The 16,987-nt window shown below is 40.7% G+C and overlaps 1 protein-coding gene across 8 annotated transcripts in view; it reads right to left on the bottom strand.

Moving 5' to 3' along the window:
* The window catches only part of Poln (DNA polymerase nu), a 152,851-nt gene that overhangs the window by 131,217 nt on the left and 4,647 nt on the right, over positions 1 to 16,987 (bottom strand). For all 8 annotated transcript variants that reach the window (XM_063230288.1, XM_063230284.1, XM_063230286.1 and 5 more), the window contains 2 exons: positions 4,238 to 4,317; positions 348 to 836 (listed from right to left, as the gene is read on the bottom strand). In XM_063230288.1, coding sequence (XP_063086358.1) covers positions 348 to 836; positions 4,238 to 4,317 — 569 coding nt within the window. The remainder of the gene's footprint in view (positions 1 to 347; positions 837 to 4,237; positions 4,318 to 16,987) is intronic.

Raw genomic sequence — 16,987 nt, 5'->3', positions numbered from 1 at the left:
GTGGAGAATGTGAAGCCCTGGTACATTACTGCATTACTGGTGGAATAAATATAAACTGGCACACAACCTCTAGAAGCCAGTTTTACAGTGACCTAAAAATCTGAGAGGAACTTTACATCATCACTGACTCATCACTGAGAGGAAGAAAAGGCCTTAAAACATATTCTAGGCTGTGGATATAGCTTAGTGGTAGAGTACTTACCTTGCATGCACAAGGGTTCAATCTCTAGCACCAAAACAAAACAAAAAAAAATCAACTTATTCTAGCTCTGCTATCAAAAACAGACTAAGAAAAGAAGATTCTTTTACAGATTCCCAAACAGCAAAAGCCACTATTATCTACTAACCTGGTCAGCTCCTAGCTGGGTGGAGCCATCCTTATACATCAGGGTCAATACCAGGGCTGCTGCCTGCTTGAGTGCTTCTGTCAGCTGGCCTTTTGCCAAATCATCCAAATACCTAATGTCGCAAAAGTGTCCTGAGGACCCAGAGATTAGGTGGGTTTCAACTTTGTTAGCATCCTCTTCCAGTGCCATGTGTTTACTTGTTTTCTCTGATGAATTACCATATGTAACATGTTTTCTTTTAATTTTCATGCCTTCCTTATTTTCCTTGTTTATAGTTCCTTCTAGGAAATACTTTCTCTTATTCTTTGTTTTCTGTAAACCAGAAACCTCTTGATTATACTGCAGGATCAAACCACTGGAAAGAGGCCAAGAGCTTATGCTCTTTTGCTGTTGATCAGCAGGCAGTTGTCCTGTTAGCTTGGCCCTGGAGGACTGAGAAGAGGGCCTGATAGAACCTCTTGATGCTTGACTAATTAAAGATTTAGGATTCTGCAGAAAAAGTAGAAACAATTTCATTGAAATATAGATTCACAGACAGACCTGCAGACCAAACAATTTCTGACAAAATTTGTATAAGAGAAAGAAAGGACATAGGCTTCATATTATTTATGTCTATACTATTTCCTCCCTTTTTGTAACTAGGGAAGGGCCTTGCACAGTCTATGCAAGTACTCTACCCATCTAGACCAGACTTATGACCATACTTTCTGGTGAAACTATAGTGTCTTCTAGAACAGTGACTTTTCTCTACTAAGGAAAGTGTGCACATCTGAGACCCTGCACAGGCAGGAGCTCAAAATGCCTCTATTGGCCCCTGTTCTGGGAAGCAGTCAGGTTACAGGAGGATGCGGTACCTGTGCATAACAGTGAGGATTAATAATTTACTACTGAACTTAGGGCACTGGGAAACCAAGCACCCAGCTCGCCTCCCTGGTAAGCAGCTATGGTGTGGCAGGCTGTGGCCCCCACAGTGAGAGAACCACCACCATTTCCTGAGATCCACACCATGTTGGATGTTAGGGTGCTGGGAAACCAAGCAATCAGCCCACCTCCCTGCTAAGCGGTAGTGAGCCTACCAGCGCACAGGCTGAGAATCAAGCATCCCACCCCCGCCCCACCCCTGTTAGCAAATGGGAGCCAAAGATCTGAGCATCTCTTGGAAGACTGACCATATGCAATATAGCAAATAAGGGAGATTTCCTTCTACCATCTCTTTGAAGGCAAATATTTTTACCACTGTTTTGCTTTATTCTGATTAATGGTATTGCTCTATTCAATATTCTGTTTTGATAAGTTCTATAATATTCTGTATTTTATTTTATTTTGCTATACTTGATTGAAAGAACTATTGTGTAGATAATGAGATATACTATGGTACCTATTACTGTTATCCCAGTAAGTGCTGTGAAGTTCTGTACCAATTTCACCACATTGTCTAAATTGGCTTTGTTCTGTCTTGTTCTGTTGTATTTTACTACCTTCAAAATAACAAAAAAATTTTTAAAAATTTACCACTGGCAAGTAAAGGCCACTCATAGAGAAAATGAGATCACCAAAACTATTTGAAAATGTTAATCTATTACTAAATTTAAAAAAAACAGCTCAGCAGTGATCTTCTTTCTCCTTCTAGCAATGTGCAACATTTACTGATAGATCCATGAACTAAACAACCAATGCAGAAAAAGCATCCTTATGTATGTCATCATAAGATTCACTTATGATAACACTTCATTTTTAACAACTGTGTATTCATATTGTTTTAAAAATAATTTTGAAGAAAATACTTCAACACTAGGTCATGTCATAGAAATTTTTAAATTTATATTCATTTTTATTGCAGAAAAGTGTGGCTTTCAAGAACAGACTTTTGAGCACAAAATTATATTAATTAAAAATTCTGTGGAGGAATATTACATGAAAAGAAGTTCAATGAGAAAAAGAAAAAAGACTTCAGTCTGTTGAGAATCATGTTCATGTATTTTTAAAGGGATGATTACGAATATGAAGTTGCTAAAGTAGTTTTAATCATAGTGGGTATATCCCTGGTTAGCGGTGGTGGTGTGGCAGACAGCTGCCCTTCCAGGGGGAGATCCAGCAGCAGCTCCTGAGATCTGTGCCATGTTGGAACTGAGGACACTGGGAAGCCAAGTAAGCACCTCCCCTCCCTGGTAAGCAGTGGCAGTCTGGCAGACAGCAGCCCTTCCAAGGGGAGAACCAGCAGCAGCTCCAGAGATCCACACCATGTTGGAACTTAGGACACTGGCAAGCCAAGCAAGCACCTCCCCTCCCTGATAAGCGGTGGTGGTGGGGCAGACTGCAGCCCTTCCAGGGGCAGAACCAGCAGTGTCTCCTGAGATCCCTGCCATGTTGGAACTTAGGATGCTGGGAAGCCAAGCAAGCACCTCCCCTCCCTGGTAAGCAGTGGCAGTGTGGCAGACTGCGGCCCTTCCAGGGGGAGAACCAGCAGCATCTCCTGAGAATCGCACTGCGTTGGAACTTAGGATGCTGTGAAACCAAACAACCAGCCTGCCTCCCTGTTAAGCAATAGTGAACCTACTGATGCATGGCCTATAGTCAAATATCCCACTTCCCCTATCCCCCTTCTCCTCTCCCCGCCCCCGCCCCCTGTTAGCAAATGGGAACCAGAAATCTGAGCGTCTCCTGGGAGGTTGACCATAGCAAATAAGGGGGACTTCCTTCTACCATCTCTTTGAAGGCAAATATTTTTATTACTGTTTTGCTCTTTTCTGATTAATGGTACTGCTCTATTCAATATTCTGTTTTGATAAGTTCTATAGTGTTCTATATTTCATCTCATTTTGATATATGTGATTGAAAGAACAACTATTATAAAGATAACAAAATATACTGTGATACCTATTACTGTTATCCCGGTAACCTGCTGTGAAGTTCTGTACCAATTTCACTGTACGATCTTAGTTGGCTTTATTCTGTCTTGTTCTGTTGTATACTTTCAAAAAAAGAATCATAGTGGATATATTTCAAATGTGTGACAGTTCTTAAAATATCAGTATTAACAAGATACCAGAAAGCATGTCCTTTGTAACTTTTAAAACCTGTTATATTTTAAACAACTTTAAGGTATGTCAGGCTGGGGATTTAGCTCAGCAGCATAAATGCCTGCCTCGCAAGTGCATAGTCATGAGTTCAATCCCTGGTACCAATATATATATATATCAGAAAGTACATGGCTTTTCAAAATTCCAGGGTCAAATAAATAAACATCCTAGCAACCTTAGTGTTAAGTCCTATCGTCACATCTATATTCTGCTAGAGGGAATTTAAGTTTGAATTAAGTTATGACAGAACCTGAGCATAAGTAGTTCTCTCTAGAATTCATTCACTTAACCACTAGGCTGCACCCTAGTGAACCAGGGTTTCACACATAAGGTCTTTAGTGACAGGACTTCTTTCCTTTCTAGGCCGAACTGTTTAACTTGTCCCCTGTGGACTTTGTAGTCCTGTCTTGCTGAACTTCTGCTTATTGCTATTACTGCAAAGTTCCCTCAACCTGAGCATCCCTCTTTAGTGGCCCCCGACCCCGCCATTCTCTAAAAGTGGGATTCTCAGGCTGGCTAACTCCTAGTCAGCCACTGGATCTCAACTCATACAATTTCCATATATCACAAAGACACCCCAAACTGCAGTCCCCACCCCCCAGACAGGCACACTGGAACCACACACGGGTGGGTTAGATGTCCCTCCTTTGCTGCCTAGTCCTCCTGTCCCAGGACTTAGCACAGATCCAGGGGAGATCTACTGTGTTTGTCTCCTTTTTCTCTCATCCTAATGACATTGGTGTGTGCTCTTGAGAACAAGCAATTCTATGCACACAGACCAGCACATTACCCACATCTGCAATGACTTACCCTTTCTTCCAGTGATTGATCTTTCCTATCTTCAAGTAGCACTGGGTACTTAACATTGCATTTGTTGGTCACTTCTACAGCTTTAGAAACAACAAAAAAGAAATATAAAACATTAAAGAAAGATTAGAATACAAATCATACAATTAGCTAAACACTGAAAATAGCTGGTATAGGGGCTGGGGATTTAGCTCAGCGGCATAAGCGCCTGCCTTGCAAGCAGGCAGTCATGAGTTCGATCCCTGGTACCGATAAAAAAACGAAAAAGACAAAAAAATATATATAACACTTGAAAATAGCTGGTATAATCGTTATTTACATATATTTTTCTTAAAATAAATTTTACTGGGGCTGGGAGTTTAGCTCAGCGGCATAAGCGCCTGCCTTGAAAGCAGGCAGTTGTGAGTTCGATCCCTGGTACTGATAAAAAAGGAAAAAGACAAAAAATAAATAAATAAATAATTAAATTTTACTACAATAAAATTCACAATCACGATACACATTACCATTGCAATAAATAGTCATTTAAAATATTTTCAAGTCTAACTGGAAATAGATCTATATATGAAATGTGTATTAAAAATAATTGCTTGGAATTTGCATTTGCATGCTTGATTTTGAAACCCAAAGTCAACATTTTATAGAAACTTTTCAAGTTTAAAGGTTTGAGGGTCTGTCTGTCTGTCTCTCTTTTCTTTCTTTCTGGTGCTACAGATAAAATCTGGTATGCAGCACATACTAAGCAAGTGCTCTGCCTCTAAGCTCAACTGCCAGATGCACTGAGGAAATTCTTAAACTCAATTAATACTGCAGTGAAGCAGCAAGTCAGTCAAACACTATTAAATAAACATCTAACTTAGATTTTGTTTTAATTTTAATAAGCCTAGACTGAATGTAAGTGGTAGAACAAAGATTCAACTCAAGACAACACAATTTGGATATCTATGTGCTTTGTTTGCTTGTTTCTGCTTTGTTTTGTCTGGGTACTGTGGATTGAACCAGGGCTTTCCTACCGAGCAACATCCCCAGTCCTTTTTTTCTTTTAAGACAGCATCTTGTTACCTTGAAAGTGCATGTGAAAAACTAAATATCTGAAGACAGATATAACAAATGCTGACAAGGCTCCAAGAAAAAAGGAACCCTTCTACGTTGTTGGTGGGAATGTAAACTGTTATAACTAATACAGAAATCAGTGTGGAGATTCCTCAAGAAACTAAAACTAGAAATTCCATTTGACCCCACTCTTCCCCTTCTAAGTATCTTCCTGAAAGAGCTAAAGCCATCATATTATGCTGATCCCTAAATACCCATGTTATAGCAGCACAATTAAAACAGCTAAGTCTTGGAAGAAGTCTACATGTCCATCAACAGATGATAAAGAAAATATGGTATCTACACAAAATGGGGTACTACTCTGCCATGAAGAAAGATAAATTTGAGTTATCTGTAAAAAACTGGATGTACTTGCACACCATAATGTTAAATGAAATAAATCAGACACACAAGTTTAAATATCATATGATTTCTCTCATATGAAAAATTCATATTATAAATAAAGAATAAAATAAAAATATAGGTAATAGGAAATAGGGATATAGAACTTTCTCACATGGGAAGGAGATCAAGAGATGGAGTCGGAGGGTAGAGAGAAGGTATGAAAACGGGAATTAAAGGCATGTTATGTACATGTATTGATTCCACACAAGGGATGTAAATATTAGTTACTGCAAAAATGCACCCATGAGAAAATAAAAAGCAGATAAATAAGAAATATAAAATTAAAAAATACAAGATTTACCTTGCCAGATTATCAGGACACACATAAGGCTACTGTAGTCAAATCTACATGGTATATGAATAGCAACAGATGAAAAGACCTCCAGAACAGAATATGCAATCAGAAACTGATCCCAGAACTTATGATAACTTCATAAATAACAAATTCACTAGAAAACAATAGATTGATAGAGCAGATACAACTACATCCAAAAGAAAATCATGCATTTGGCTATTTAAAACAGAAATGACAATGACACAGGGCTAATTTCTAAATTATACAACAAGCTCTTACATACTTTTAAAGTTTTTAAAATTATTTTGAAGTTAGTAAAATACAACATAACAAGACAAACAAAGCCAATTTAGACAGTATAATGAAAATGGTACAGAACTTCACAGCAGGTTACTGGGATAACAGCAATAGGTACCACAGTATTTCTCGTTATCCTCACAATAGTTGTTCTTTCAGTCAGGTATAGCAAAATAAAATGAAATACAAAACACTATAAAAATGATCAAAACAGAATATTGAATAGAGCAATACCATTAATCAGAATAAAGCAAAACAGTGGTAAAAATATTTGCCTTCAAAGAGATGGTAGAAGAAAACCTCCCTTATTTGCTATATTGCATATGGTCAGTCTTCCAAGAGATGCTCAGATCTTTGGCTCCCATTTGCTAACAGGGGTGGGGCGGGGGTGGGATGCTTGATTCTCAGCCTGTGCGCTGGTAGGCTCACTACCGCTTAGCAGGGAGGTGAGCTGATTGCTTGGTTTCCCAGCACCCTAACATCCAACATGGTGTGGATCTCAGGAAATGGTGGTGGTTCTCTCACTGTGGGGGCCACAGCCTGCCACATCACAGTCTTACATATTGACAAGAAAAAACAAATAACAGAAAATAAACAAAGGATAGGAAAGCAATACATAAAACAGTAAACCCCAATAACAAACATAACACAGAAACTCACTAGTAGTCAAGGAAATGCAAACTAAAACCATTGTCCACATAAGGACAGTTCAGTTCAGCTCATACACAACAATGGTCCTTGTATCTCTTGGGGACATCAGAGCCATCCTAGTTTGTGCGAGCACACTTTGAGGTCCACACAATGAAGAAATCACCTAGAAAAGCACATCTCAGAGTGTGTCCCTGTCATTAAGTGACACATGACTGGAGATAAAGGGGAAAAAGGAATCTTGCGCATTGCTGGTAAAAGTATGACAACTTAACACCTTTTTGGAAACAGTCAACATTGATTGAAATTAAAAGTCCAAACATTACTGTTGGGAATGGAAAGGAGAAATGATCTGAAGTGAACATATAGTAGGCCTCTGGGAAAGCTACCATTGTTCTCTTTCCTAAGTGGAGTGCAGGCTATGAAATCTGGATGAATAAACTTAAAGATATGTGAGTTTATCTATAGGATGGGGAGGAGGAGAGAGAAAGGGATAGAGGGAGACTATAAATAAAATTCAGAGATATGAAACACATCAGTCACTTAACAGAATAATCTTATGTTAGTTATCTACTTCAAAGCAATATATGCAAGAATAAAATAGCTTTAAATCCAATATTTATGGCATTATTGCTCATATGGCAAAAGACTGAAAACAAAGTAAGTATCAATAAGAGGAAAACTGAACAACAAATAACTTGACATTCACATGGTGAACCACAGAGCCATTAAAGAAAATAACTTATAGCTGTATCCATGGACTGAACATAATGATCTCATTCTTTAAACAATGACCAGCTCTCCCCACTTATGTACATGGAAATGTTACCCAGACACCCTGGCATGAGTCAAGTCCCCTGGAAGGCTGTCTCTGCAATGGAGGTTGGCACTGGTTTGCATTTAAGGAATGGAGTCAGGCCCAGAGCAAAGAAAAAGCTGGCTAAAACGCAGTCCCTTGAGACCCTCTCTGGGTTACATAAGCCTGGCTTACATAGGGTCCCCAGGAGGTCGGACAGCTGGGCCTTTATACCCACGCACCAGCCAGTCCTTGGATTCATTGCTTTTGGGGAATGCAGTATATACCCTTGGGCACAGAAGCTTTGTGGCTGGGAAGGTCAGCAGGAGGGGCTTCCAGTACCTTCTAATGGGGAAGCTGGGTACCTGCAGCACTCACTGAAGTCCACACTACATTCCTCAGACAGTTCCTGGAGGCTCCGGTGCCCTCTTCCTTAGTAAAGGAAGTTAACAGGATTAATCACATCTTCTTGTTACTGCAGCTAGTTTCAGGTTGAAATGACATCCATCTGCCTTTACTCTCACCTAAGGTCTCCTCACTGTGGCTTACCACCTCTGCTGGTCTAGATGGCGATGGATAGAGTAATCCAAAGCCTCATTCTGAGAGATAAGGCCTGCTCACTGTGGCCAGGATGCCTGCATCTGCCATACATATGGAAAAGGAGGCAACCAATCATATCTCCTGGTTGCTATCTCACGCATGCTAGGTAGTAGCAACTGTAGCTCCTCCTACACCCATGGCCAATCACCCTGGCAGGATGGACACTGCACTCTTTGCCTGCCAGTCTCTCAGCACAAGAAGAATGATACATGCTTGAAATCTGATGGCACTTTGCCCATGCCCCTATGGAAGGGTTTCCTTCTGGGAGCCCAGCTTTCAGACCTGCAGAATGCAGAGGTGTGTGTGGGAACACACATACCCAAAGTGGTGCTGGGAGTGATAACTTCCACCTTTTGTCTTCTAGGCATGTTTAGCACATTCTGGGGACACTGCACTAGTAATGGTCATGCAACTACAGTACATCCTGCACCTTGCAGGTTGTTAGCCCCCCTCTGCAAAGTGCCATCTCTAAGCTGTGCCTCCACAGACCATTCTGCTGCTCAGATGGCACTGAGTATGTGGCTATAAGGGAGCAGTGGGAGGCCCTGTGTGTGCCACTGCTATGTGTCTACTATGGCAGCCCTTGGCTCTGTGTGGATCCTGCGCCAGTTAAGTGCACTAGGAACATTGAGGTATGGAGCCAACAAGGTGGTGCAGATGGGAAAGGTGAATCCACACCTAGAACGTGTGTCAATTTAATCAAAATGGATCATCCTGGAACTGAGGGTAGTGGGGACACCTGTAGTCCTAGCTATTAGGGAGGCTGAAGTGGGAGGATCTCTTGAGTGCATGAGTTCAAGACCTGATTTTGAAAGTAAAAAAGGGTGTATTTTGGGACATAATGGTTCAGTATTGCCAATTTGCTACTGAAACATGGTAACCCTTGGCGTTTGATCTCTATTGGAAGTTTGGATGTTTAGCAGAGAAAATATATTGGCTCTTGTGAGCAGGAGCACACAGCTGCTGTGCCGAATAACTATGTAGCTGAATAACTATGGGACATCATTGAACAGAGATGACAGGTGTCAGCTGGGCAAGTCATTCTGTTCACACTGTTGTTCGGTGTTTCCTGTGTAGCAACCGTTTGTGGGTAGGAAATACTTTGTGCCATTCCATAGGTCCACTCACCTTGCCTCAAGATCCTGGGCCAGATCTTCTGATCTTTGTATTTCAGGCCACTGGTCAAGCCCTCAAGCCACTCACCATTGCCCTTAGGTTCAATTGTTTCCTAACCTTGGAGCCTCTCCTCTTGCCACACAGAGTGAATGTTCAAACAGACATTTGACCAGAAGTTTTACCACCGGATTTCCCCTCAACATCATCTTCCGGGGCTGTGGTGAGCCTACAACCAACCTTTGGTTTGCATTTTTTTTTTTTTTTTTTTTTTTTTTTTTGGTACTGGGAATCAAACTCAGGGCTCTGCACTGGCCCTCATCTTGGTTGTCTGACAGAACCACGCCATACTGGGAACTTCTGGCCTCACAGTCACTTAATGTCCTTGTGGTCTTACAGTCCATCTCAATCAGGGGCCAGAGGCATGGCAGGAGGCTCTTGCTGTGTTTTAAATCTTAAGAAAATTTGTAATTCTCTGTTGTAAACGGTATTGCCTTGCTCCAGAGTCTGCATTCTGTTTCTCCTGGTGAGATCTTGCCATAAACATCACCTGGCTTTTTCCACCTCTAATGCCATGGATGTCCATGTGATTGGGCCATTTGCCTTTTTTACCAAACTTCTTATTGACTGCTTTCCTAGTCTGGGTGTACAAGGAGCTGTTGGCTTTCAGTGCTGCTCACTATATGGACTGGATCTGGATCAGTATGCCCAAAGGTGGAAGATGCTGCCTCCACTTCTCAAATCCATAAATATCTATCAGACACAGTGCTTCCTTCTTAGCGATGGAAGGTAAAAAAATGAAGTAATTTGTCCTTTACTTGCCAGGGACCCAGCACAACACAGATCACTGAATTCCCATAAACTTCAGTTGTGGTGGGGCCCTGAATCGTTCTAGGGTTAATCTCCCACCTGTTAAGGCAACCAGAGCTCTAATAAGCTTGTCATTTCTTGTTCATGCTGGTTTACTGTCACCAAAATGGTGAACCACTTAATAACAGTCCTGGAGCAAGGTGCAAGTTAGTATTATCTCTCCTGAAGTGCAAGCTATTTCTGATTTTCCTTTCTGATACAGTTGGAAAAAAAACACATTCACTAATCACCAACTGATATCACACACCTGAGGCCTTGTGAGTTGCATGTATCATACCCAGCCCAGCAGCTGCTGAAGATTTCACAACTTGGTTAAGTTTGTGTCTTAACCACCATGCTTCAGGTTCTACATGACTTGTTAGTACTTCTGAATTAAATGGAGACATGCCAGGGACTGGCCTCTCCTCCGAATCCTTTGGGTGTTTACGGATGGCACTAACTTCTGCCAATCCTTCTGGGTTGCTATATTGTTTTTTATTTATTATCCTGTCTGGGAAGCAACTTCAGCCATAAACTTCCCCACAATGGTAGCTCTTACCCTACAGGGCAAGAACTGGTATCTAGGATTCTTCCCGTTCCAAGTAACATCTGGGGACTTGGAAATGGCTCCTAGATGGGCTGCTAGTAGATCTAGAATCCCTCCCAAGATTCCATTTCCTGCTCAAATCCCCATACCTTGACTGCATAATGGACCATGATGACACTTCGGGCCTCCTGGTATCAATGTCATACCAGGCTTTGTGACTGACTGTTCTAAAATGCTTAAATATTTCCCTTTCTTCATGTAGAAGGTATCAGAGTAAATGGCCATAGGTCTCCCTGGGGAAAGATGGGGGTAATAACTGTCATAGACTCTTGTTACTGTTTTGCACAGCCCTTCCACCCAAAGTACCTTCCTTCCTTCAGTCACTCTATGAGAATTATACCTACCTTCCCTCTGACAAGCACCGCCACCTGGCCTCCACTTCAAGATACCATCATACTCATTGCTATCAGGGAATATCTGCTACTGTCAACCCTGGTCACAGATAACAGGCACCACTGGGATTTTCACTGGAGCTAGTTTCTCTCCCCCACCAATCAGTGCATTCTTTACCGCTTCGCACACTGAGGGGATCCCTGCAGGACATTGCTATCTGCTGAATTTCCCAGCCCTTCAGAACACAGCCACCCTAGCATGTCCACCCCTCTGGGCTTTTTATCCCTCTTTTACCATCTGCTATGGCAGTTCTAACACCTCTGCTTCACCCAGTGTGAACCATTTCCTGCAAGGTACCAAGAGCCACCCTAGCAGGATTATGTCTTATTTCAAGATTCCTGAGGAGCGTTTCTCTATCAGTAAACTCCCTCACCAGCTGTAGTTATACGTGTCCTCATCCTAGCCTGGTTTACACATGCCACTGAGATGCTGTAGTCCCTTTTGTCCTTGGGCCAGTATCAATTTATTGTTGTTCAACCATCAGTTCAGCCCTGGTTACACTGCTTATCAGACTGGAACTGACCTAAACACCTGACGTGATGCTCAACTTTGCCAGCAGAGGGTGCTGGAGGGACACTGTCATGGGAAGGGCAACTACAGGAGTCTTTGCTAGCCTTTCTTCTCCCTCCTGCAGCTCTGGCCAGTGCACTAGCTGCCCAGCAGCATCACTGCTGGCCACTTCCCAGCCAGGTCTGCAGCATGTGCTAGTGGATCCTCGGGGAAGCTTCCCAAGGTCCTTGGGCACAAACAGCAGTGACACCCCAGGTGGGCTCCTGGCACTACCCTGTCTGTAACATCTCAGCACACTTTTGGGTAACATCTACACCTTCTATGATAAGGACTAAATATTACCTAGCGGTGAATGACTTCTAAATTTTCCCTTTACTCTATACTCTGTTTCAACCCTGAGGGAGGAGGCTGCTCCCTGTGTGCATTATGATGATTCTTCTTACTCCTCGGTGGCTCATCCCATCATTAATCAACAATGCTTCTAACAGTTGTTCAAATTACTCTATGGTTTCTGTCATTTAACTGGCTCAGTACTGCTTGGCCAGGTTATGCTGCAACTTAATGATCAGGCAAAGAGTGATGGCAAGAAAGAAAAAACCTGAACTATACATATGAATGCTTTCAAATAATATTCCAAATAATGGAATATTCCAAATAATGATACAGATGTGTGCCAAATATATAAAATACTTTTAAGAAAAATGTGGGATTAAAGAGTTTGGTTTTTGTTTAAAAAAACAAACTTTTTAGCTGGGTATGGTGGTGCATGTGTGTAATCCCAGCACTTGGGAGGCTGAGGCAGGAGAATCGCTCTAAATTTGAGGCTAGCCTATGCTACAAAGTGAGTTCAAAGCCAGGCTGAACTGCATAGTGAGACCCTGTCTCAAAAAGTAAAACAAAACAGAACTTTTGCTGGGCATGGTGGTGTATGCTTGTAATCCCAACAAGCAGACAGCCATGAGTTTGAGACCAGTCTGAGCTGCATACTGGGTTCAAGGGCAGCCTGACCTGTGTAGCAACACCCTGTCTCAAAAGAAAAACAAACAAAAAAATCTTTCCCTAAACTACTAAAAAGACAGGAAGCATGTCTTAATCTTCCAAAACAAAAGCTCCTGCACCACTTTTAAATGGGGGAGCAGTAGGAGGGGTACTGTCTAACAGGAGTGACAACTTGCAGGTCCCACGAATATGTGGGACTCAATCCAAAGGTTCTCATCCTGCGCCTCTCAGGGTTAGATCCTTCTTCCTGACCAAGGCTATGACCTGAGATACCACACAGCCAGGGCTAAGACAACAATCTTTTCTGGAGCCCAGGACAGTCTCTTTACAGGTCCTTACAGGGTGACTTCTTTACAGTTCTACCTCCAACCAGTCTGCCCTCTACAGGTACCAAACATTTGTACCCTATCTACAACTAGTGAAGTCATCAGCACCAGCTTACTTGAGGACAACCCAATTCAACTCCATGTCTTTCTCAGGGCATTCCTGGCACTAGCTGGAGCCGATGGAAGACCCTGGGAATCAGACTGACATCTCCCAGCAGAGGACTCACTGAGGAGCACTCCTGGGAACAAGGCCTAAACCAGGAGAAGCTGAAATGTGATGCTGTGATATATCTTAGCCAGTGACACTGGAGGAATGGGATCTAAATGGCACAAACACAGACATGGTATAATTATAATCAGGGAAAGAAAGCAACAGAAATATAAAAGGCACAAACTGAGCTGTTAGCATGGGTTAAAAATAAGGGGTAGGAGGCTGGACGTAGTGGCACATGCCTATAATCCTAGCATTTGGGAGACTGAAGCAGGAGGACTGCTGGGAATTCAAGGCCAACATGGTAAGTTCACCACCAGCCCAAACTACATATCGAGATCTGTCTCAAAAAAACAAACTAAAACATGACAATAAGGAGGGCTAATAAGTAACAAAAAACCTGAATTAACTAACCTTCACCTTTATGTAAAATGACATGTATGTGCATAAGTATGTAAAAAGTATTTCAGAAAAAGGCAGCATAATGGACTTCAGGTGTTTTTTTTTTCCTCTTCAGTGAGACAAATGAACCCAGGCCAGTAGGCAAGTGTTCTACTACTGAGTTACACCCTCAGTCCTGTTTTTCACTTTTTGTTAAAAGGAAAAATTTCCTAATGTGTTATAAACAAAGACACCTTCCCCAAAATGCTGAAGAAAGTATTTACAAGACAATAAAAAAGTAAAACCCTGCCTGTATTTTTTGTAGAAAGCACTTAAAAGTCAGACAGCTAAATTCTCAGATCAGCCCAGCTACAGAGGCATGAAAATGAGTCTGACATTTTATTCCGCCTTCTAAGAGCTCAAAATGCACCATGAAATGAACAGTATTTCACAAACAATGAAATACCTGTTCTTCAGAGTCTGTTCTGTAAAATGGGCTGCCTCTCAATCAAATATGCAAACAGTTTCCTGTAATACAGCACTGTAATAATGGAGGAAGCATTATTGCAGCAGAATCTTGTAAAATAGTATGATTTAAACACTTAGAATTGTAAGCAAAGGAAAAAAAGGTAGGCAGAGGAAAGTCAGAAATGTGCCATGTATCTGGAAGTCATGGTCAAATCTGTTTTTTTTTTTTTTTTTCTTTTTGAGATAGAGTCTTGCTATGCAGTTCAGACTGGCCTTGGCTCACTTTGTAGCCCAGTCTGGTCTGGAACTTGCAAACAATTCTCCTGCGTTAGCCTCCTAAGTGCTAGAATTACAGCAGTGTGCCACCACACCAGCTGAACGGAACAAAAAGATGGAAAATACCACTGAAATAGGAAGGATACAGGCAGATCGTGAAATAGGAGCCCAAAGGGATGTTTCTAGAAATAAATTTTGCAGAGAAAACTATAAAAAAACAAGCTGACTAGTAATGATGCAAAGAAAAGAACAAAACAGCAGTAAACATGGCAAGATGGAGTCAAGTGGTGACTGCAAAAATCCACATGAGAAGTGTGGGCCTCCTGCATGGGGACTGCAGCAGTGGGAGGTGAAGCCTAAGACTTTGAAGGTTTCACTACCTGCCTGGGTATCTGGTAACTGACTGCATAAAAGATTTCACATTTATTTGATAAACTTTTTTTCCTGGGGATCAAACTCACAACCTCATGCTTGCCAGGCTTACATCACTGAGCTAAATCCCTAGCCCCATCTGATAAACTTCTGATTTGAATGTGATATTAATAATAGATCTATTGCCATTTAGTTGTTTCTGCCCCTGAAATTGCAAAATATTTCCACTAGGTGTGGCAATAAAGGCAACCTTCATATTAGTGAACTAGATTTTAACAAACAGCTTCAAGGGTCTTGAACTTTTATTAATTTTTAATTTTTTTGTTTTGTGGCCCTTAGGATTGACCCAGACTGAGCTACATGCTGGCTTTCTAATGTATTTTTTATTTTGAAGGGTTTCACTAAATTGGTAACTTTGCCCAGGATGGATTTGAATTTATGATCCTTCTTTCTCAGCCTCCATGAGTGTTGAAATCACAAGTGTGTGTCACCACACCCAACTTAATCTGTCATGTTGTAAAAAAACATTTCAGTATTACTAGAAAACACATTAGCCTCCAAGGTCCAAAAAGTTAAAGTGAAAAGGAATTCTGATGTGTGCTAGAAAACATTATTTCTACAAATACAGAGATGAAACTCAAAGTATGTTTCAATAAATACATGCTTAATCATACACACAATCCTATATACAGCAATCCTATATACCTGGTTACCTGACAACCCTAAAAAATCCTTCCCCACTATTTGCTAGAGTTTTAATGATATCACTAAACACCCTAAGTTAGAAGAACACAATTCTATAATTTTCTTTTTTTTTAAATTCTGTATTGTTTCTATCCTTTTCGTCTTTTTTTTTTTTTTTTTTTTTTTTTTGGTACTGGGGATGGAACCCACAGCTTGCAAGGCCAGCGCTTATGCCGCTGAGCTAAATCCCCAGCCCCCAGCCACCTTTTTCTGATTTTTTAAAATAAAAAAAAAATTTAAAATTCTGTATATAGTGAAAGGTATGTGAATTAAAGCAGAGAAAACTATAAAAACAAGCTGACTAAGCTGACAAAACCTAAGCTACAGTCTTACAAGCCAAACAATACAAGTCTTACAAAAACAAAGTTCCTTTTCCATTTCTAGGACAAAAGGTCTCAGGCAGTGGTGTGTCTGTTTCAGGAAGGAGGAAAGGCCAGGAGTCCTTCCCGTATGTTGTTCCACAATCCTCCAGGTCATTGCTATCATTTGTAGGGCTGGACAAGAGTCACTTTAAAGTTCATCTTGAAGCCTATCCTAGAAATGGCACAGACCACTTTTGTTCAAACCCCAAAGAAGAAATCTTGCCATTGGGTCACACCTGACTGAGCCAAGTAGGGAAACTACTTGCCTCGAAAGGGAAGACTAGATTCTTGTGTGGTGAACAAGTGATCACCAAGAGGGTCTTCAGAATAATATAAAATGCCCATAATTAGGAAATGGTAGCCATAAAACTCAGGATAATAGTTACCTTAAAGCAGAAGATTTGGGGAAGTTTTAAGATGCTGGCAATGTGAGTTGTAATTACTTGAATATTCTCATATAAATTTATTAAGCTGTATTTTAAGTTTCTGCAGTTCTAATATTTTTTCATGATAAATTTTACAATAAAGCTCTATGTTTGTTTCAAGAAGAGAGAACAGTATGATCTTTACCAGATGTATTTGGAAACACCAGTCAATGAAACAGATCATAAAATTAGATTTCAAAGTGACACATATCACAGGTTTAATGTTCAGTTTTACTAAGTGAAAACAAATATTTTTACTTTATTTCAATAATTTCTGAGTTCAGTTTTGATATTTATGTGGTAGAAAATGGGTTTATAAAAATAAAAACCTCAATGGAGTACTACTTAGCCATAAAGAATGATAAACTGGATACTTTTATAGGTAAATGGATGTACCTTGAGAACATACTCATTAGTGAAATAAATAAAACACACATGTGTAAACACTGTACTGGTTCATAGTGTAACAAGCTGAAATAAAAATGTTTGTCAGTATGTACGTGTATATAAAAAAAGAAATAAAAGGCTAAAATTTACAACACTTTTCTTACAGGAAATATGACATAACAGCTCAGTGTGTGATA

Source organism: Cavia porcellus, unplaced genomic scaffold (assembly GCF_034190915.1).
Source record: "Cavia porcellus strain 051 isolate PalLab524CR breed Dunkin Hartley unplaced genomic scaffold, mCavPor4.1 scaffold_18, whole genome shotgun sequence".
NCBI lineage: Eukaryota > Metazoa > Chordata > Mammalia > Rodentia > Caviidae > Cavia > Cavia porcellus.
This window is presented reverse-complemented; position numbering and strand designations above follow the sequence as displayed.